The sequence below is a fragment of the Camarhynchus parvulus genome, chromosome 18 (assembly GCF_901933205.1).
Source record: "Camarhynchus parvulus chromosome 18, STF_HiC, whole genome shotgun sequence".
Classification (NCBI taxonomy): domain Eukaryota; kingdom Metazoa; phylum Chordata; class Aves; order Passeriformes; family Thraupidae; genus Camarhynchus; species Camarhynchus parvulus.
The window spans coordinates 5,184,298-5,206,062 of NC_044588.1; the positions used below are offsets into that span (position 1 = coordinate 5,184,298).

Sequence of the window (21,765 nt, forward strand, 5' to 3'; positions counted from 1 at the left end):
AGAGCTGCATTTGCAGCCTGCATTGGCATCCCTGCTGCTGCACCAGGCTGGCACACACATCTGTCACCAACACCCCCCGGGACCAGCCAGACCCCGAGCCCTGCACCCCGAACTCCCCCTGGCTCCTCCTGGGCCTCCCCCAGCCCCACAGAAGGATCCTCACACCAGGAAGTGTTTCTGCATTTATTTTTTATTAACCATTTATTTGTCTGTAATCGTTTTTACTCTCACATTACAATCGTGTGGGGGGTTTTATATATTTTTTCTTAAACTTTATTTTTGTAAAATAAATAGAGATAAGTGAACTTTTAAGGTAGGACGCTCTCCAGACCCTTGGTTAAACTCTGTGATCCCATGATTGAATCTCTGCATCAGACCTGTGGAAGCACAGCCCACACACGCTCAGGTAAAAGCCCAAAAATTCCTTAAAATTCCCCATCCTGGGCGTGGGGCTGCACCAGAGCCAGGCAGCAGCAGCAGCTCCCACATGCCAGGAATGTCCTGTTCCTTTCACAAACACACTGATACGAGTTAAAAATCCATTTTTTTTTTGAAGCTGTGAATGTTAAGGGTTACGTGAGATCCCAAACTCTGCTCCCACCCCCGCGGGCGGCCCGGGACGAGGCACAGCTCTGTTAGACCATAATTAACTCTGGGTAACTTACACGTGGGGTTTTAGGTAGTTTTGGAGTTTAAAGCCTTTGATTGGTTATCCTGGGATGGGACCCCTGGCGGGGATGGTGCTCGGGGCACCCAAAGTGGCTCCAGGCCGTGCCTGGGACCTCTCCAGGCAGGGCTGGGGGGCACGCAGGGACACGGTGCCAGGGCCAGCAGCAGCACGGGGGGCACGGGGCAGCCACGGCCAGCACAGGGACAGAGGGCTCTGAGCCTTCCCTCAATACACGATCCCCTCTGCACAGCTGGCACAAAGTTCTGAGCCTTCTCTCACTGCATCCCCTCAGTTCACTGACAGAGGGTTCTGAGCCCTTCATTCACTGCGTTCCCCCTGCACAGCTGGCAGTTCAGAGGGGATCTGAGCCCTTCCCTGTGTTCCCCTCAGCTCACTCACAGAGGGTTCTGAGCCCTCCCTGACTCTGCTGGAGCTGCAGATCAGTTCCCCCAGTCCCATGGCACTGCTGGGGGAACACTGGCAATTCCTGCAGTGAGTGAGTTCTGCCCCTCTGGAAGGAAACCTGTCCCCTGGCTGTGCTCTGCCTTCCCACACCCAGCCCCAGAACAGATCCCAGGGGACAAAACATTCATTGTTCACACATGGAAGGTGCAGAGATGGAGCAGGCCTTGCCTGGACAGCTGGGACGAGGGAGCTCAGAGCTGCCTTCCTCCTCCTCCTCCTCATTCTCCATGCCCAGGTGCTCCCATGCCTGCTCCCAGAGGGGCAGGTGAGCCCCAGCCGTGGTGTGCAGCTCCAGGTGTGCAGCTCCAGGTGTGCAGCTCCTGGTGCCCAGGCCTGGCCTCTCCTGGTGCCCAGCAGCCGTGGGGAGCACAGGGAGCAGGAGGGGCACGGTGGCCGTGCAGGTGGCACAGGGACAGTGGCAGCAGTGCCCGATGTGCCCCCAGCTCCCCACGGGCACCCTGGGCCTGGCTGGAAGCTGGTGACACCAGTGATGTGCTCCAGGCTCGTTGGGACGTTGGAGATCTTCGCTCCCTTTCTGCCCTCCTCTTCCTCACACGCAGCTTTAGGGCGTGGGACATCCTGCCCTGCTCCTGCCATCCCCTGAGCCCCTTCCTGCTGGACCCCTGCCTGCCCAGGCCGCCAGGTCCCCTCTGTCCTCGCTTCCAGGGAGAGCAGCTGCAGGCAGGGAGGAGGAGGAGGAGGCTCACGCTGCCCTGCCTCCCTGGCACCTGCATCCCACGCTGGGGTGGTGCCCTGGCCCAGCAGTTGGGTTTGGCACAGGGCTGGCAGCAGCTGGAGGGTCCTGTGGAGCTGGAGGTGAGTCCTGACAGTCCTTGAAGAACCCACAGTGCAGCACAACAAGGAACAAAGACTAAAATGAGACCCTTCTCAAGGGCGTTGCCTCATCCAAGTCCTTGGGAGCTCAGGAGCCGTGTTTCTGACAGAGAAGCCAACCACTGGAAACAAAAATAAATGTTCCTTTTCTGTAGCTTTGAGAGGATATAGCTGGAAAACAAAACAAAACAAAACCAGGAGATTGTCTCTTCCCCTTGTCAAACCCATCAGTAGCTAAGTCAGAAGAACAAATGTTCAAGTTATGGGGTGCAGCAGCAGCCAACACGAAACATTCAAGTCGATGATTTCTCTATGTACAGGAGCCCCCCCTGGGGCCGTCATCTGATCCTCTTCTCCACCGAGTACACCGAGATGTAGAAGTCATTGCTGCCGACGGCCAGGTGGGGCTGCGGGAGAGCAGAGGGACAAACGGACACGGTCACACCTCCCCAGGCTGGGAGAGCCCGCTGGGATCACCCACAACGACCTGCCACCCACCCTGTCCTAGGGGGACACATCCCCACCCTGTGTGTCCCGGGGCACCTCCAGGGATGGGCAGTGCCAACCCCTGACCCCCTTTCCATGGGGAAATTCCTGCTGTGCCCACCCTGAGCTCCCCTGGCCCAGCCTGAGGCCGTTCCCTCCTGTCAGGAGCTGTGCAGAGCCACAAGGGCCCCCTGATCCCCCTGTTCTCCAGGCTGAGCCCCTTCCCAGCTCCCTCAGCCCCTCCTGGGGCTCCATCCCTTTCCCAGCTCCCTCAGCCCCTCCTGGGGCTCCATCCCTTTCCCAGCTCCCTCCTGTGACCCACTCCAAGGTCCAGGTGTGGAGCAGTGCCTGGCACAGGTGACAGTGACCCAGCTGCTCCACAGCTCTGCAGGAGTTATGGGCCCATTTCAGTCACAGGGACAAATTATGGGCACTATTAGTTGCCAACTGCCAGCATAATTTCTCTAAATGACCGCAAATCTGCTCGTTAGGAGCCATGGCTGGGCTGAAAATGAGAATTTCCTGCAGTGAGGGGACCTGGCCCCTCCGGACAGGGCTCTGCTTTGCTTGTTTAAAGAGCAAACTGCTCTTCCCATTACATATTAAATATTTGTGAGCTGATCTGCAGATTTCTAAAACAACTCTTGTAACTCTCCCCTTGGTTTTCCCATCCATTCATTGTTTTCTCAGGTTTTCCAGCTGCTCCATTTATTCTCCTCCCTGGGTGAGCAAAGCCCACCATGCAGAAGGGACCTCCCTCCTCCTTGAGCAGCACCCAGACTCTCTGCAAGCACTGCAGAGCCCCTCAGCTGGGACAGACCCCAACATCTCCTTTTGTTCTGCCCCATTCCAGCTGGGACAGACCCCAACATCTCCTTTTGTTCTGCCCCATTCCAGCAGGGACAGACCCCAACATCTCCCTCTGCTCTGCCTCATTCCAGCTGTGACACTCCAGAATCTCCTGCTCTGCCTTACTCCAGCTGTGAGGCAGAGATTCCAGACTCCAGAATCTCCTTTTGTTCTCCCTCATTCCAGCTGTGACACACCCCAGAATCTCCTTCTATCTCATTCCAGCTGTGACAGGCCCCCAAATCCCCTTTTTCTCTGCCTCATCCCAGCTGTACCAGCCCATGCCTTTAATTCCACAGCTCTCCCATTTTCCTGAGGTGCACTTTCTGCCTGCCCAGCACCAGCCTCAGGTGAGAGCAGCCCAGTGAGGCAGCTGGGAGTGAACAAGCCCAGGAATTCAGGAACTGGGGAGCGCTGCTGGCACCTCGGACAGCTCCCGAGGCCGGGATGGGGCTGCAGCTCAGCTGGAAGGGCTCGGGAGCTGCTGGAACCTGCGGGGCTGGGCTGGGACAGCTCCCCTCGCCCCGGGGGGGTCCCCGTGCCACCCCCCGGGCAGCAGCAGGGTACAGACCCAGTGAGGGTGGAAGGCCAGGCAGCTGATGGCTCCCACTCTCTGGCCCATGAAGCCATCGTAGTACTTGATGTTGTTGATGAGCTCCCCATTCCCGTTGTAGATGGCAGTGAACTGGTTCATGGAGCCACTGGAAGGGAAGAGACACAACTGGAGTCACTGGGAGGGGACAAAACTGCTGCTGCAGCCCCTGGCTGAGCTGTGGGCCAGGCCATGTCCCCGAGTGGGACAGCATTCACTGGTGGCCAGAACCACAGCGGTCACCTGGGACAGGAAAACACAGACAGCTGATGCCCCAACACACCCAGAGCACCCCAAACTGGCTGTGGAGCAGCTGCTGGTCCCCAGGCAGAGCCCACAAATACAGAACAGGGACCCAGTGTCCAGGGTTCACTGAGGGACAAAAAAGGGGTAAAACTCCTGAGCAGCAAGCACAGGAAAGAAGCTGCACTGCTAGGGTGGGGTTAAAGCAGAAGAGCCAACAGCACCCCATGAATGATGTCTGTGGAGACAAACCATCCTCTCCAGGGATCCTGGAATCACAGAATGGCTGGGGTTGAGAGGGACCTTAAAGCCCACCTTGTTCCACCCCCTGTCATGGCAGGGACACCCCCACTGTCCCAGGCTGGCCTTGGGCACTGCCAGGGATCCAGGGGCAGCTCCAGCTTCTCTGGGCACCTGTGCCAGGGCCTGCCCACCCTGCCAGGAAGCATTTCCCCAGTGTCCATGTACCCCTGCCCTCTGGCAGTGGGAAGCCATCCCCCTCACCCCAGCACTCCAGGCCCTGCTCCCTGCCTGTGATCACCCTGGAGCCCCCCCGTGCTCCCTGCAGGGCTCCCTGAGCTGCAGGGATGGCAGCAGCACTCACCAAGCAAACAGGTTGGCCTGGGGGTGGATGTCCAGGGCCGTGAGCCCCTTGACAATCTGCAGCACCTTCATGGACTCGGGCATGCGGGGGTCGAAGAAGCGCACGTCCCCGTTGACACTGCAACACAGAGAGCCAGGCTGGGACAGAGCCACAGAGCCCCTCAGAGCCCCCCAGAGCCCCCCAAAACCACAGGGAATGCAGCTGTGGGGCTGCCCATGGGCCAGTCCCCTCCATGGGGCACTGGGACAGGGAACAGACAGGGCTGGGTTCCACCAGGGCCAGGATCTGATCCCATCCACAGCACGTTCTGTGCTGAGGGAACAGCTGGGAGTGACCCCAAACTGCTGATCCCACGGTGCTGATCACAAATTGCTGATCCCAAATCCCTGATCCCTCACTGCTGATCAATCACTGCTGATCAATCACTGCTAATCCCACACTGATAATCCCACACTGATGATCCTAAATTGCTGATCAATCAATCATTGCTGATCCCTCACTGATCCCTCCGTGCCTCTCTCAGTCCCAGCCCACTGCTGAGTGTGCCCTCCCTGCTCTGGCACACCCAGTACACCCAGCCCCAGATTCCTGCTGCTTTGCACAGCAGGAAATTGCCTTGGGAAGCTGCAAGCAGAGGGGACGTGCTGGTGCCACCCTTCACCCCTAAAGTGTCTGGACACCAGGATCTCACCAGGTCCTGCCATTTGTTTTCCTGGGATTTTGCTGCCAGCTGAAGCAGGGGGAACTGGGAGGTGGCTCAGCTCCACAGCCTGAGCTCCTCTGACCTTTTGGAGCCCAACATTCCCTCCCAGCTCTGCAGCCCAGGAGCAGCTCCCAGGCTGGAAGGGCTCTGAGGAGAGGGCACTGCCAGCCCTCAGCCCTGGGCACAGGGACCTGACCCCTGGAGCTGCTGGAGGAGCTTATGGAGAGGAAGATTAAAAACTCCAATATGGGAGCTCGACAAATCTGGCAGCTGCATCACATAATCCCCTGTTTGAAAATCTTAATACATTTTTGCTGGCCCATCCCCCTGCCTCAGGAATGTTCTGAAGCCCAGAAAATTATGTTTTGTTTCCATTTTCTAATCAAGAGAAAGAGGCTCTTTGTGTGCAAACGGTGGCTTTGTGACAATAAATTCTGTTCTGCTGCTCCTTAATGGCCAAATCAGTACCTGCTGCTCTGGCTGCAGTATTTACCAGGCAGCAGGGATGGATTTAGGGAATTGCACAGGAATCCTGCCCAGGAACGTGCCTGCCAGATGCACCATTCACCTTGTTCTCTCCCACATGTCCCCACGGAGATGTTGGCAGTGAAGCCCCCTCACCACAAGATATTTTACATCCAGCTCCTGCTCCCTCACTTCCCCATCACATCCCTGGTGATTCCAGCTCCTTTTCACCCCCAGACCCCCCCAGCAGAGCCACGCATCCCTCCTGCCCCCCTCCACCCAGTCTGGAGCAGGAGGTGAGCACTGAAGCGCTTCTCAAAGCCCAGAGCTTCACCCTGCCAGCTGCTGGAGCACCAGGGCCAGAATTGAGGGGAAAATGAAACTGTGAGTGTGGGAAACAGCCCCAGGAGAAAACCAAACTGTGAGTGTGAGCCCCAGGAGAAAACCAGACTGAGAATGTGGCAGGAGAAAACCAAACTGTGAGTGTGGCCAACAGACCCAGGAGAAAACCAAAAAACCAAACTGTGAGGGTGGCAAAGAGCCCCAGGAGAGCTCCCTGTACCTGACACTCATGATGTTGCCCTCGGGGTGCTTCTGCAGGTAAGCCTTCACCACCCAGGCTGTGTGCTCACGGTAGGTCATGACACGGCTGGGGACAAAGGGACATGTGAGAGGGGACAGGGAAAAAAGGGGAAAGGGAAAAGGGGGAAAGGAAAAGGGGGAAAGGAAAAGGGGAAAGGAAAAGGGGAAAACGAAATTTCAAGGAAAGGAAATTTCAAGGAAAGGAAATTTCAAGGAAAGGAAAGGAAATTTCAAGGAAAGGAAATTTCAAGGAAAGGAAAAGGAAATTTCAAGGAAAGGAAATTTCAAGGAAAGGAAAAGGAAAAGGGCAAGCAGAGGAGCACAGGGAGGCCCCGGGCCGGGCAGGAAGGGGTTACCATTCGCTCAGGGCCATCCTCCTGTCGAAGACTCGGATGGAGCCATCGCCCAGCCCTGCCACGATCAGCGAGCGGTGGGAGTCGCAGGACAGGCTGGTGACACAGCTGTCAGCTCCCGTGGGAATGTCCTGCGCAGACAGACAGACAGACAGACAGACAGACCACCGTGTTGGTCACACAGCTGGACATGTGGATGCCGTGGGACAGAAACTCAAGCGTTCCTCACAGGGCTCTGGGAACTTTCAGGGAGTTGTAAGGATGTGATCACTTGTTAAGTATGAACAATCTGCAGGTGTCTTTCTACTTTGTCTCTGATCTTCTCAAGGAAGGTGTTTTTGTTACCAACCAACCAAACAGAATGTATGGTGTCACTCTATATAAACCACACTGTTCTCTTGAATAAAGCCTTTGCTCTTTCTACAATCCTGCCTCCTGCCTGCTCCTGTGTCACTCTCAGTGCAGGAGTGACATGGGCACACTGAGCTTAGGTGACAGCAGCCAGTGCTCATTGATGGACACTCTTTTTTATAAAGGATTCAAAGTTCTGGTGCCTGAACCCTTGGTTGGTGGGGTTCCTAGCACTGCTCAGCTCACTGGCTGGGGGATGTCTGCCTGGAGGACTGAATGGAGTTTCTTGTTTGAGTTCCAACCTAACCTATCACTGTCTCACCTGGGGACTTGTTTACTTCTCTTTTTACCAAACTGGGCTGGGAGCTGGGATCTGTCACGGCCAATTTTATCCGTTCAGCTCGCAGACCTGCTGTAGCTGTGACACACAGCTTCACTCAGGCCCTGAACCAGGGTCCTGCCCCATCCCCATCCCCATCCCCACTCTCACACCGAGCAGGGTGGGGCAGCTCTGGTGCCCCTGAGCCCCAAAGGGACCCTCTGGCCCCTGGCACAGCCCCAGAGCAAGGCAGGCATTGCTGTGCCCCCTCCTGTCCCTGCTGCGGCACATGTGACAGGGACACCCAGAGCAGCTCATTAGAGACCTGTGCTGGGAAAGGGACCCGGCAAAGGCAGCTGGAGCTGCAGGGCCAGCTCTGCTGGGAACGCCCACGCTGCCACTTCCCCCCTTTCCACTTCTGGAGGCAAAAGAATCGCTCAGAATAACCCCTGTGCCTGTGGGGAGGGAAAACACTTTGTTAAAACCAGCAAAAACCGCTGAGGAGCACTGAGGAAGCAGGAATGACAGCAATGGAATGGGCTGGGTTGGAGGGACAGGTGGGGAAGGACCTTAGAGCCCCTCAGCACTGCGAAAGCACGAATGTGTCGCAGACATTTCTTGTGTGAAAATCCTGTCTTAGGATTTTTCCTGCTGAAGCTGAGAGGTTTCAGCAACGAGATGTAAACAATGGTTATCTGCTGCTGTGGAATGCAACAGGTCTGTCTGGATTGGCCCATCTTGGATGTTTATAATTAATGGCCAATCAAGGACCGAGCTATTTCGGACAGAGTCCGAGCGAGCTTCTTTTGTTATCATTCTTCTCTTTTCCATTCTTAGCTTAGCTAGCTTCTGAGAAAACCTTTCCTTCTATTTCTTTTAGTATAGTTAGAATTTAATACATACATCATAAAATAATAAATCAAGCCTTCTGAACGTGGAGTCAACATTCTCGTCTCTTCCCTCAATCAAGAACCTTTGTGACCACTGTCACAGGAATGAACGATGGAATGGGCTGGGCTGGGAGGAACCTTCCAGCCCCTCTCATCCCACCCCTGCCAGGGCACAGCTTCCTCAGCCCAGGCTGCTCCAGGGCTGGGCAGGAGCTGCGGGAGCTCATCCCAAACCTCACTCCTGTTTTTACCCCTGGAGAGGCACCAGGGCCGGGGCTGCTGCAGCCTCTGCCCACCCCAGCTCCTCCTTTGAAGCAGCAGCACTCAGCAGAAGTGCAAATGAAGCGCTTGTTCCCCCAGCGCTTCCAGAGGTGTGGGTTTGTGCAGTTCAAAGAGGGAGGCGCCTTTATCTGCCTCGATTATCGCTGCTCTTTGTGCTGATTCTCACTTTCCCAGGCACTGAGTCAGGAAGTTCCAATCACTTGAATTTCAACACCCAATCTTTGCAATTAAAAAAAGAAACAACGTGTTTTTAGATACTTTCGGTGCAATCATTAATCATCATCATTTAAAAGATTTTCGCCTCCTGGATTTTGCCGCTCCCTAATTTGCATAGAAAAAAATAATATGTGAAAGTAATTAAGATGAACAGAGGCTTAATTATCCTGCATCGCAGGGTCAAAGTGTCGCAATTAATGTTCATCCAAGGGTAATTAATTTCGAGAAGCTTTGAAAACTCCGCTTCCTTTTCATTGCAGCATGGTGCCTCCATTCTCACCGACCACCTGCTTCTCCTTGGGGTTTCTGAGAATCTCCCACGTGATGGGGCTGCCAGGGGCTCGGGCAGGGCCTTTCCCTGTTCCAAGGCACAGGGGGGTGTGTGTGCCTTCACAGACTGCTACACTACTCCAGTTACCTGGCCATGTGAAATCCAACTGCATCCCAGAGCCTGCTTCTGCATCCCAGAGCCCTCCTTGCATCCCAGAGCCTGTCCTCATCCCAGAGCCCTCCTGTGCATCCCAGAGCCTGCTTCCTCCCAGAGCCCTCCTGGCATCCCAGAGCCTGTCCTCACATCCCAGAGACTGCCCTCACATCCCAGAGCCTCCCTCTGCATCCCAGAGCCTCCTCTGCATCCCAGAGCCTGTCCTCATATCCCAGAGCCTCCCTCTGCATCCCAGAGCCTGCTTCTGCATCCCAGAGCCCTCCTGTGCATCCCAGAGCCTGTCCTCATATCCCAGAGCCTCTCTCTGCATCCCAGAGCCCTCCTGTGCATCCCAGAGCCCGCTTCTGCATCCCAGAGCCCTCCTGTGCATCCCAGAGCCTGCTTCTGCATCCCAGAGCCTGCTTCTGCATCCCAGAGCCCTCCTGTGCATCCCAGAGCCTGTCCTCATATCCCAGAGCCTCTCTGCATCCCAGAGCCTGCTTCTGCATCCCAGAGCCCTCCTGTGCATCCCAGAGCCTGTCCTCACACCCAACCCTCACATCCCAACCTCCTCTGCATCCCAGAGCCTGCTTCTGCATCCCAGAGCCTGCCTTCACATCCCAGAGCCCTCCTCTGCATCCCAGAGCCTCTCTGCATCCCAGAGCCTGTCCTCACATCCCAGAGCCTGCCTTCACATCCCAGAGCCCTCCTCTGCATCCCAGAGCCTGCCTTCACATCCCAGAGCCCTCCTGTGCATCCCAGAGCCTCTCTCTGCATCCCAGAGGCCACCTTCACATCGCAGAGCCCTCCTGTGCATTGCACAGCCTCAGCTTCCCCAAGCACTGCTGCCCACCCAGAAGAGCAGAGCAGCTTCCAGGAGAGCCCTGACACATTCCCTGAGTGTCTGTGGGGTTTTATTGACCTGGGAACGGGAGCTGGGCAGGAGGGCGGCGAGGCAGGGGCTCCAGGAGCTCCTCACAGAGCACTCCCAGGAGCTCTGGGCCCACGGCTGGGCTCTGGCAGGGCCAGGGGCTGCACAAGCAGGCAGGCGTTACCTGAACTTTCATCTCCCGGTCCGTGTCCCAGATCCGGATGATCCTCACGTCTCCAGAGGTCATCAGCAGCCCAGTCTCCTGCTCCCAGTCCACCACCATCCCTGCTCCTGAGACACAGCAAGGCAGTACACAGACACACAGGGCCAGTACATACACACGTACACAGCCCTACACGCACGCACACACAGAGTTACAGGCACTGCCAGCAGCAGAGCAAAGGCAGAATTACACACACACACACAGAATTACACACACACAGAATTACACACACAGAATTACACACACACACACAGAATTACACACACACACACAGAATTACATACACAGAATTACACACACACACACAGAATTACACACACAGAATTACACAAATACACACACACAGAATTACACACACACACACAGAATTACACACACACACACAGAATTACACACACACACAGAATTACATACACAGAATTACACACACACACACACACAGAATTACACACACACACAGAATATTACACATACACAGAATTACACACACACACACAGAATTACACACACACACACGAACACACAGAATTACACACACACACAGAATTACACACACACACACAGAATTACACACACAGAATTACACACACACACAGAATTACACACACACACCACACACACACACACACAGAATTACACACACACACACACACACACACACACACACAGCATTACACACACACACACACACACACACACACACACACACACACACACACACACACACACCACACACACACAGCTCCAGCTGCTCCTGGATTTGACTGCAAGCCCTGCTTTGCCCCTGTGAGTGCTGAGAGGAGCCAGGGCCCTGTGGGAGGGGAGCACAACCTCCAGGAGCTGCCGGGGCCAGGGCAGTGCCCAGCACCACGAGAACATCAAATGCTGATGGGGGACACTCAGCTGGTGCCACCCCACCCAGCAAGAGCTGGGAGCTCCTGGCTGATCCCTGCTGCTGCCAGGAGGCTGTGGGAGATGCTCCTGGCCAGGAACGGGGCTGCAGTGGAGTGAATTTAACAGCTGCAGGGAGCACGAGGCAGCTTGCTGCAGGACTGGAGAGGAGGGAGCACCCAGCAGCGCCAGCAGCTCAAACACCCTGACAGGAGCTGCTCACCCCTGAGGGCACAGACCAGCCTGCAGGGGATGCTCAGCACCAAGTCCCATCCACACCGCGTCAGAAACACAAACAAAAACCCCGGGAGCACCACAGGAGGGAACCAGAGAAGAGCTGCAGGCTTGGTGTCTGTTTCCAGCCCCTGGAGGGCAGAAACAGCAGCAGAATTCCTGCCTCACACAGCAGCATCATCCCAGCCTCCCAGAGCAGAATTCCTGCCTCAGAGCATCATCCCTGCTTCTCAGAGCATCATCCCAGCCTCTCAGAGCACCATTCCTGCTTCCCAGAGCAGCATTCCTGCCTCAGAGCATCATCCCTGCTTCTCAGAGCATCATCCCAGCCTCTCAGAGCACCATTCCTGCTTCCCAGAGCAGCATCCCAGCCTTTCAGAGCAGAATTCCTGCCTCTCAGAGCATCATTCCTGCTTCTCCTGCCTCAGAGCATCATCCCCGCTTCTCAGAGCAGCATCCCAGCCTTTCAGAGCAGAATTCCTGCCTCAGACCAGCATCCCAGCCTCCCAGAGCAGAATTCCTGCCTCTCAGAGCATCATTCCTGCTTCTCCTGCCTCTCAGAGCAGCATTCCTGCTTCTCAGAGCAGCATCCCAGCCTCCCAGAGCAGCTGCCCACCCTCTCCTCGATGCCAGCCCGGGTCTCTGGTGCTGAGCAGAGTTTCATAAGCAGCCAGGGCTGGAGGCAGAGCCCCCTGCAATGCAGGACTGCAGCTGCTGCCCCGAGCACCCTCAGCGCCTCCATCCCCGGCTCTCGCCCCACAATGAGCTGGCCCACGAGGTACAAATGTGCCTTTGGCTGGGTTTGCTGCAGGAACCATCCCCAGCAGGACACCAGGCCTGCCCCAAGGTGCTCCTTTGTCACCAAAGGGCCACCAGAGCACAAAGGGAACGGCACAAACAGAACATCCAGAGCACAAAGGGAACAGCAGCACAGCCTGTGAACAGCCAGTTCTGCTCCAGGTGATGGAGTGACCTTGTTTTGCAGCTTCACAGAAAACACTGCCCCTGTCTCCTGCCTGAGCACCACATCTGAGTGGATTCCTGATCCTGCCACGTCCAGGGGGTCACTGATTGATGCCAGCAAGGGGGGTTATTTACACATGTGAACAGGACGGGGCTGCTATAGAACGTGCCTCGAGCTGTTTGATTTTCCAGCATCAGTCTCATTCCATGGCTATGACAATGGGAAGATGCCAGCAGCTCACATCCCAGACAGCAGGCCAAAAAACTCAATGTTACAACTCACTTTATAAGCTTCTTGACCAATCCTACAAAGCAAAAGCACATTGACAGTAGTTCCATCCAACCACTATAAGCACAGGTACCTTTGGTTAAACAATGCTTGCTTATTTCAAATACAATACCTGCTTGTGAGCCTTCAAACACAATGCACAGAGCTCCATTATTGAGCTTTAACCTTCCTAATATCTTGCTAGATAAACTTTCTGTAGCTTAGAGACCTATTCAGACAAGCATTAATGCACAGGCCGTTGTTCTATTTGCCTTTGCTTTTTCTACAGTTTAAATAATTTTTCTGCTGACCTATCTCATGTTTGCTGCTTAGCTCCAATCACAGTTCTGCTGTATCTGAGGCCTGCCTTCTGCAGCTTTCCCCAAACCCCTCTGATTTTCCCTCTAATTCTGTGGATTCCCACAACTGATGTTCACTGCAGAGCTGGCATTTTTGGGGCGAGCTGGCATTTTTGGGGGCAGAGTTGGCGTTTTTGGGGGCAGAGTTGCCATTTTTGGGTGCAGAGCTGGTGTTTTTGGGGGCAGAGCTGGCGTTTTTGGGGGCAGAGCTGGTGTTTTTGGGGGCAGAGCTGGTGTTTTTGGGGGCAGAGCTGGCATTTCTGGTGCCTCTCTTGGTGTGCCTGTCAGGAGTGTGTCCCTGAGGATATTCAGCAAGGACACAGAGGGGCAGGGAAAGTCTCACTGAGGGAAGAGGCTCCGCAGGGATTACACCAAGGTTGCCATGAGAGACGAGCAGATGGAAAGGACAAGGCTGGAATAAAAGGAGGGAGATGATCATGGAATCCTGGAATGGTTTGGGCTGGAAGGGACCTTAACAACCACCTCACTGCACCCCTGCCATGGCACCACTTCCCCAGGCTGCTCCAGCCTGGCCTGGGACACTTCAGGGATGGAGCTGCCTGTGGTGAGCCTGGAGACCTTGCAGCTCCTGCCTTTCTTATTAAAACTTAAACAGTTCAGCTCAGCTGCTGCTCCCTGGAAGAGGCAGGAGCAGGATTTGGATCACCCCAAGCAAGGATCTGCCTGGAGGTGGTGGCTGCAAAGTGCCTGTGCTGAGCCCTGGGCTGGGGGCTCTGCTCCTGCTGCACCCCAGTGTGCCCTGGCCAAAAGGGATCAACTGGGAGTGCTGAAGCACAACTCCAACCTGTGTGAGGAGCAGAAAAGCCCTTGCACAGAAATGTCAGTCACTTGGAAGTGTGTGAGGGGAAGGAAAGCTTCCTCTGACTGTGAAATGTTCCATCCAGAGCTGGCACTCACAGTATGGAGTGAGACAGAAATAGCTGAACTATTTCTATGTACAAGCATGGCAGAGATGATCCAGGATTGGCTCATGTTTCCATGCTCAACTCAGAGCATTTTGGGATGAGGAGTGAACGTGGGATTGAATACTAATGATCATTTCCTGTTTAATTAACAGAGGTCCTACTCCAGGATGCTACAACTGAGCCTGCAGCCCACCCACAGGGCTTTGGCTCCTGGGCTTGGCACCTGAGCTGCTCCTCACTGAGCCCCTCTGAGCACCTGAGCTGCTCCTGAGCTCCTCCTGCTCACAGGTGCTGCTCTGAGCACCTGAGCTGCTCCTCACTGAGCCCCTCCTGCACCTGAGCACCTGAGCTGCTCCTCATTGAGCCCCTCCTGCACCTGAGCACCTGAGCTGCTCCTCATTGAGCCCCTCTGAACACCTGAGCACCTGAACTGCTCCTCACTGAGCTTCTCCTGCACTCCTGAGCACCTGCCCAGCCCCAGAGCTGGCTCTGCCTGGCCTGTCACTGTCCCAGCTGCTGAGAGCAGCACACAGGGCAGAGCTGGCACAGCCCTGGCACAGCCCCTGGCACAGGGCAGAGCTGGCACAGCCCCTGGCACAGCGCAGTGCTGCTGGAATGCTGCTGCTCCCAGCCCTGCACTGCTGCAATGCATCAGGAGCTCAGAGCACAGTTCTCCCCTAAGGGATATTTTGTTCTTAGATAATGAGCAGCAAACCTTCCACAGCTCAGGGAAAGGAGTTTTTAAATGGCTCTGGTGGAGGTGTTGGTGGTTTTTGGTTTGGGTTTTTTTGTTTGTTTGTTTGTTTGTTGCTGAGCCTTGTAAAGGCAGCCCTGGCAGCTCTGTGTGGCTGGGTTTATCCACACCAGCAGCTGCTCCTGCAGGTGGAACTGCCCACGGCTGCTCCCTCAGCATTGTCCTGAGCCAGAGACATTTGCCTGGATGGGACAATTCCATGGATACACTCCAGCACCACTGTGGTGAAGGCAGCTGCATTCCCAACATCTGCACTGCCCTGAACGCCAGGGAACGTGGTCAGGCTGTCCTTGGCATTTCAGAGGAGTCAGGAATATCCACAGAACACAACCAAAAGCATCCTGGACTCTGAGTGATCATTTTTAATCACGGGCCCTCCTGGCTGAGCAGTGAAGCACATCCCTGCTTCAATTTCCAGGAAGCAGTGGGAGGGTTGGATGACCTCACTCATCATTAATTTCTACAACATCCTCTCAAAAAGTGTCCCCCTCCTCCTGCCAAGGGCTCTGCAGTGAGGGACAGCAGGAGCTGGGATGCTGGGAATTCAATTAAAAGAACACAAACCCCTGGAGCTGCCATTTCTCCAGTGAATTTATTGCCATCAAACAATCTGACCAGAGCTGTGTCAGCCCTCCCTGCTGATGGGGGCTCCTGGGAGGGGTGGGAAGCTCCTGCTGCTCCCTCTGCCCCTTGCTCTCAGGATGAGCCTGAGGCTGATGCCTTGACCAGCTCCTGGAGCTGTCCCCCTGTCAACCCCTGTCCCCCTGTCCCCTCCTGTCCCCCTGTTCCCCACCCAGCCTGGCCTGGGGCACTTCCAGGGCTGGGGCAGGATCCAAGCATCGCTGATGCTGCCAGGAGAGCACCAATTCCACACATTTGCACAGCTCTGCAGAGGGAAAGGGGAATGCTGGGGCTGCCCTTGTCACCAGGAGGGCAGAGGCAGCTGGAGAAGGATTTCATGGCTCTGCCCTGCCCTGGGCAGCTGCATGGATTGCTCTGGAATTCCCTGAACTTGCCCAGGGATTCCTGAACCTGCCCAGGGATTCCTGCTCCTGCCCAGGGATTCCTGAACCTGAACCTGCCCAGGGATTCCTGAACCTGCTCCTGCCCAGGGATTCCTGCTCCTGCCCAGGGATTCCCTGAACCTGCCCAGGGATTCCCTGAACCTGCTCCTGCTCCTGCCCAGGGATTCCCTGCAGCCAAGCCCTGCTAATTTTAGCCTTGGCTGGGGGTTTCCAGAGCCAGGCAGCAGCAGCAGCCACACATCAGCTGTGCTCGCTCCTGCCCCGGCTCCCAGAGCCACAGGATGTGCTGAAGTGCACTGAGGAGCTCTGAATCAGCCCCTGGCAGGAGCCTGGCTGATGAATCAGTGCAGACCCAGCCAGCTCTGATCAGTCAGCAAAGATCAATAATTGATGAACATCCTGAGGTGACGCCCCCAGCACCAGGGATGCCCTGACACATCAACCATCTGCTCCCCACCCCCGTGGGATCCAGCCAGCATCCAGAGCCTCACAGACCCTGCACATTCTGTGGGACAAGGCTGGGCACTTCCCCCACCTTCCCTCCATGCAGCAGAGTGGAATTTGTGACATTTGTCACAGCCCCAGAACCCCAGAAGGATCTGGGTTGGGCACAGCCCACCCAGTGCCACCCCTGCCATGGCAGGGACACCTCCCACTGTCCCAGGCTGCTCCAGCCTGGCCTTGGGCACTGCCAGGGATGCAGGGGCTGCTCTGGGCACCTGTGCCAGGGCCTGCCCACCCTCCCAGGGAGGAACTACTGCCATGGATCAACCTACACTTCCCCTCTTTCCCCTGTGGTTTATCTCTGCCAAGGGTCCTCGGTTCTGAGGCTGCTGGGAAAGACTCCCCAGCACCTCCTGTCCACAGGATCTTAAATAAACCCCAGCACCTCCTGTCCACAGGATCTTCACAAATAAACCCCAGCACCTCCTGTCCACAGGATCTTAAATAAACCCCAGCACCTCCTGTCCACAGGATCTTCACAAATAAACCCCAGCACCTCCTGTCCACAGGATCTTCACAAATAAACCCCAGCACCGCCTTTCCACAGGATCTTCACAAATAAACCCCAGCATCTCCTGTCCACAGGATCTTCACAAATAAACCCCAGCCAGCCCCACAGCAGCTTGGTGCTGGCTCCACTTGGAGCCTCCCTCCCAAACCCTTCTGCTTTGAAATGTCCCTGGAGAAGTGAGAGTCCCAAATCCCCCCACCTCCTGTGGCTGAGGGGGCTCAGAGAGGCTGACAGGAACCTAAGGAAGATTCTCCTGCCCCAGCAGGGCTGTGCCTGCCCTGGGAGCACAGATCCTGCACTCCTCACGGGCACAGACACGGGGCAGGGCACGGCAGAGGGGGCAGAAAGCTTTCCAGGAGCCAGAGATCCCTCAAAGCACAGCCAAACCCCACCCAGCCAGCCCAGAGAGCTCCTGGCCACCCCCCCGAGCACGGGAACAGGAGCAGCACTCACCTCCCTGCTTGCTTCTGTCCAGGTAGATGGACACCCTGCGGGCCAGACCTGTGGGGAGACAGGGTCAGGGGACACAGGGTCAGGGGGTGCTGCTCAGGGCCAGCCAGAGCAGAACCCAGCTGCACACAGGGACCAGAAACAGCAACTCGAATGCAGGAACGTGAGAGAAGCAGCAGCAGCAGCCAGAGCAGCTCATGGCTCCCTCCCTCCCTGCAGCACAGCAGCCTGTGGGCAGCAGGAGCACACAGCAAGGAGCCCTCCTGGGGCTGGGCCCTGCTCCCAGCACTGCCAGGACAGACACACAGACATCCAGGGAGCTCCTGGGAGCTGCACAGATCCCTGGGAGCTCGGGGCTGCTGCCATGGCTCAGGGTTTGTGTGCCCAGAGCTGGGAGGGCAGCAGGGAGGCAGCTGGGCCAGCCCAGCTCTGCCCTCCCAGAGGAGATGTGCCACTTCTGTGCCAGCTCTGTGCCTGCCTGTGCCAGCTCTGTGCCTGCCTGTGCCAGCTCTGTGCCTGCCTGGGCTGCTCTCCCCCTCAGGCAGCCCTGAGTGTGTCACTGCCCACCCCAGACAACCCAGGGCTGCTCCCAAGCCTCCAAAGGATGAGTTTAGGTATTACCTATTCCTCTCTCCGTCTCTGAGTGTGGAAATGGCCCTGAAAGTCAAGTTCTGGCTGTTCTCAAGAGCAGTCCAGAGGTGAGTGTGACATTATGGCACAGGGGAAAAGCTGGGAGGGGAGGGAAGGAAATCAATAGTGGGAGCGAACAAACTCCACTAAAACTCCTGAGCTCTGCAGCTTCAAAATGCATCCTGAGTTCAGCGAGGCAGTGCTGGAGCACAGCTGTGGGCTTGGCAGCAGATGACTCTGAAGGCTCTCATCTCCACGGGGACTTGCTCCACTTTGCTCTTTTGAAGTGGCTACATTTATTCCTCTCTCCACAAACAGATCTGTCCTTCCCTGCTGCCCAGTCTGCTGGGAAGGTGGAAGGCAAAGAAAACAGGCCCCAGACTGCTTCAGTCCACCAGGGAAAGAAAACGCCAAGGGAAAAAAAAAACCCCAATCCTAAAGAGAAGAGATTGAAAAGTTTCCCCAGTCCTGTTCTGGCAAATGGAACCAGGCAGCTCTCAGAGCTCTCTCAGCAGTGTCAGACACTGAAAATCCTTGCTGGGTGTTGAATCCTGTCCAGAGAGAGGCAGAAGCAGCAGAGGCTCTGCCCTGGCCCAGTGCAGGTGGAGGGAAGGCAGGACAGGGGCACTGGGCTGAGGGAGCTCCAGCCCAGCACCCTCCCTGCCCAGGGCATTCCCAGCTCCAAGGATCCTGAATCCAGGGTGGGAAACATCACCCAGCAGCCAGGAAAGCTGCTGTTGGCTGGCACAGAGCTCCAGAGTGACACAAAGGGCAACTTGTCAGCACTGCTGGGCCCTGCAGAGCCAGGCCCTGCTGCTCACAGCAGCCCCTGCTGCCACCTTGGAAATGCCAGGCTCTGCCATTGGCACAGCAGCTCTGAGCTCCTGCAGCTCCCCATCAGTCCTGGCAGTGCCCTGAGCCTCACACACAGCCCCGAGACACAGGGGAGGGGCTGGGGAAACAACACACACGAGGCAGCCCAGGAAATGCAATGAAGAGCCGAAAGGGCTGTGTCAGGCTCCTGCGATGAACACATCAGCTCAGAAATGAGAACTGTCAGCTTTGAAGGTCAGGATGAATGATGGTGGTCATCTCATGTGACCTCCTGCACAGCATGGGCCAGGCAGCCTCCTCCAGCAGCTCCTCATCAATCCCAGCAAGTGCTGATTGAGCCACAGCACAGCCAGGAAAAGCTGCAGCCTTGATTAGAAATATTCAAGTGACAGAGAATTTGAGCATTAGCACCTGGTGGGGTCTGGGAAGGAGGAACACCCACTCCTGGAATGCTGCAAAACCTCCTTTAATATCCTAAACCTCCATTAATAGCCCAAAACCTCCCTCAACATCCTAAAACCTCCTTTAACATCCTAAAACCTCCTTTAACATCCTAAAACCTCCTGAAATGTCCCAAAACCTCTTTTAACATCCTAAAACCTCCCTTAATATCCCAAAACCTCCTTTAACATCCTAGAACCTCCCATAATGTCCTAAAAACAGATTTCAGGGTTACACAAACTGGTTTTCTGGCTGCATCCCACGTGTGGCTGGATGCCAGTGCTCCTTTTTACACCCTTTTCTGCCCAGCTTTCCTGACATTCCAAGCAGGCCAATGTCTCACTGTGCTGTCCTTCTGCACGTGCCACATTTAGAGCACACGTCCCTCTGCCACCCCCGACCCACAATAAACAGGGAAGAACAGGAGCCAAAATGGGAGCTGGGGCTAAAGGAGGTCACAGGTGCCACCCACAAAGCTGCATTTTCAGCTTCCCCCCCAGGAACCTCAGTGGCACCCACCTCGTGTGCTTGGCAGCATGTCTGACAGCCCCTGCCAGGCTGTCACCATCTCTGGGTTCTTCTCCAGGTCTGCAAAGTTCTTCCACACTCTGATGGCACCATCGTCTGGGGGAGCACAGGGAAAGAACACAAAGCAAAGTCACTGCTGGTCCTGCAGCTCCTTGTGCAGCAGGAAGGAGAGGAGAAGCAGAGCTGAAGTCACACAGACCCCAAAGCCCAGAGTGTCACTTGAACACCTTCTCTTGGAGTTGTTTTCCCTCTCTAATTTACATCCACAGAGCCTAAGGCTTTGTTCTGCTGGAGCTGTTCTGGAAGAGCTTTTCTCCTCCCTTGAACAACCCCTGACATTCAGTGTCTCTCCAGTTCCTTGACATTCATTTTCTGCAGGATTCATCTGTGGATTGGTGCCGAGGGCCACACAAGTACCCACTCAACACAGAACAGCCCCACGGAGGCAGCAGCATCAAAGCCCAGCCCATCAGCAGCAAATCTTTCAAGAACATTGTGTATTTTTTTCAATTTGCTCCCCATCTGTGAAACTTTTGTGCTAAGAATCAATAAATTGAAAGAAATATGTCCTAAAGGCTCTCTCAGCTCCCCTTCCCCCTCCCTTAATTCCACCCAACCTGTGCAGTTGAGCTGGAGAAGCTGCTGAAAACACTCTGAGTGCCAGCTTTGGAATGGTTCCTTGGGAGAGGAGCAGATCTGACTCACAGCTCTGCAGAGCAGAGACTGGGCAAGATCTCCTCATGCAGCCCCTGCTCAGGTGAGACAGGGACTGGAGGGAAACCTGAGGGGTCTGGTGCTGAGGCTGAGTCCTGCCTGCTCTACGTGAACACAGCTCAAGGAACAGAACTGCAGCTCCTGGGCTTTGGCTGCTGCACAGTTTCAGCTCTGGGCAGCAGCTTTCCCCAGCTGAAATCACCTTTATCCAGCTGAAATCACCTTTATCCAGCTGGAATCACCTTTATCCAGCTGAAATCACCTTTATCCAGCTGAAATCACCTTTATCCAGCTGAAATCACCTTTCCCCAGCTGGAATCACCTTTATCCAGCTGAAATCACCTTTCCCAGCTGAAATCACCTTTCCCCAGGTGTGCCACAGCAGGGGTGACCACAGCCTTGCAATGACAAGCAGAGACTCAGGTGGAAATGGCTTCAGCAGGTGTTGGACTGGTCAGTCCTTGGAAATTCTGCTTGAGAGGTTTCAGCACTGCCAGGAAGAACCTGCAAGTCTGAGCCTGGAAATCCTCCTGAGCTGAGAGCAGGAGGTCAGTGCAGGGCTGTCACTGTGATATCTTCTGAAAAATGCCTTCACCAGGATTTCTTCTCCTGGGAAGCCGGGAAGCTTCAGCTTCTCCATGTTTTGTTCCTCTGGAATGTGCTTTGGGGGGTTCTTACCAACAAGTGCATCTTTGATTAGTTCCACGTCAATTGTTTTTACTTAATGACCAATCCCAGTCCAGCTGTGTCGGACTCTCTGGGCAGTCACGAGATTTTATGATCATTCTTGTCTAGCCTTGTGATGGCTCCTTTCTCTTTCTTTAGTATAGTTTTAGTATACCATTCTTTAGTATAGTTTTAGTATACCATTTCATAGAATAGAATAGGATAGAACAGAATATCATAATATATCAGCCTTCTAAGAACTTGGAGTCAATTCTCATCTCTCACCTCATCCTGGAGACCCACAACAATTAATAACCACAGGGGGGGAAGATTGGGCTGGAGCAGTCCATGGAGGACAGAAGAGATTCCAGAGCAGCTCACCTGGGCTGGCAGTGTCCCCAGGCCCCCATGGGACAGACACAGTGTCCCTCACCTGTGGCAGTGAGCAGCAGGGAGCAGTCCTGCCCGTTCAGGTACTCCATGGCCGTGATCCGCGTGTACCGGGGGTTCCCGTTGTGGAAGTAATCCAGCTTCTCCCCCTTCTCCCAGTCCCAAAAGCTGCGGAAGGAACAAACACTGAGCTTCCAGTTCTCTGTGCCAGCTGTAGAGAGGCACTCCTTACCCAGTCTGGGATCTCTCCTTTGC

General features: G+C 55.3%; 1 protein-coding gene across 1 annotated transcript in view; it reads right to left on the bottom strand.

Annotated features, from left to right (window-relative positions):
* Window positions 1–183: 183 nt before the first annotated feature.
* Window positions 184–21,765, bottom strand: part of RPTOR (regulatory associated protein of MTOR complex 1) — a 105,872-nt gene continuing 84,290 nt past the window's right edge. The window contains exons 27-35 of the mRNA XM_030962212.1: window positions 21,554–21,678; window positions 19,732–19,836; window positions 17,311–17,358; window positions 10,384–10,490; window positions 6,850–6,977; window positions 6,474–6,560; window positions 4,744–4,860; window positions 3,876–4,005; window positions 184–2,376 (exon numbers count right to left, since the gene is read on the bottom strand). Coding sequence (XP_030818072.1) covers window positions 2,308–2,376; window positions 3,876–4,005; window positions 4,744–4,860; window positions 6,474–6,560; window positions 6,850–6,977; window positions 10,384–10,490; window positions 17,311–17,358; window positions 19,732–19,836; window positions 21,554–21,678 — 916 coding nt within the window. The 3' untranslated portion in view covers window positions 184–2,307. The remainder of the gene's footprint in view (window positions 2,377–3,875; window positions 4,006–4,743; window positions 4,861–6,473; window positions 6,561–6,849; window positions 6,978–10,383; window positions 10,491–17,310; window positions 17,359–19,731; window positions 19,837–21,553; window positions 21,679–21,765) is intronic.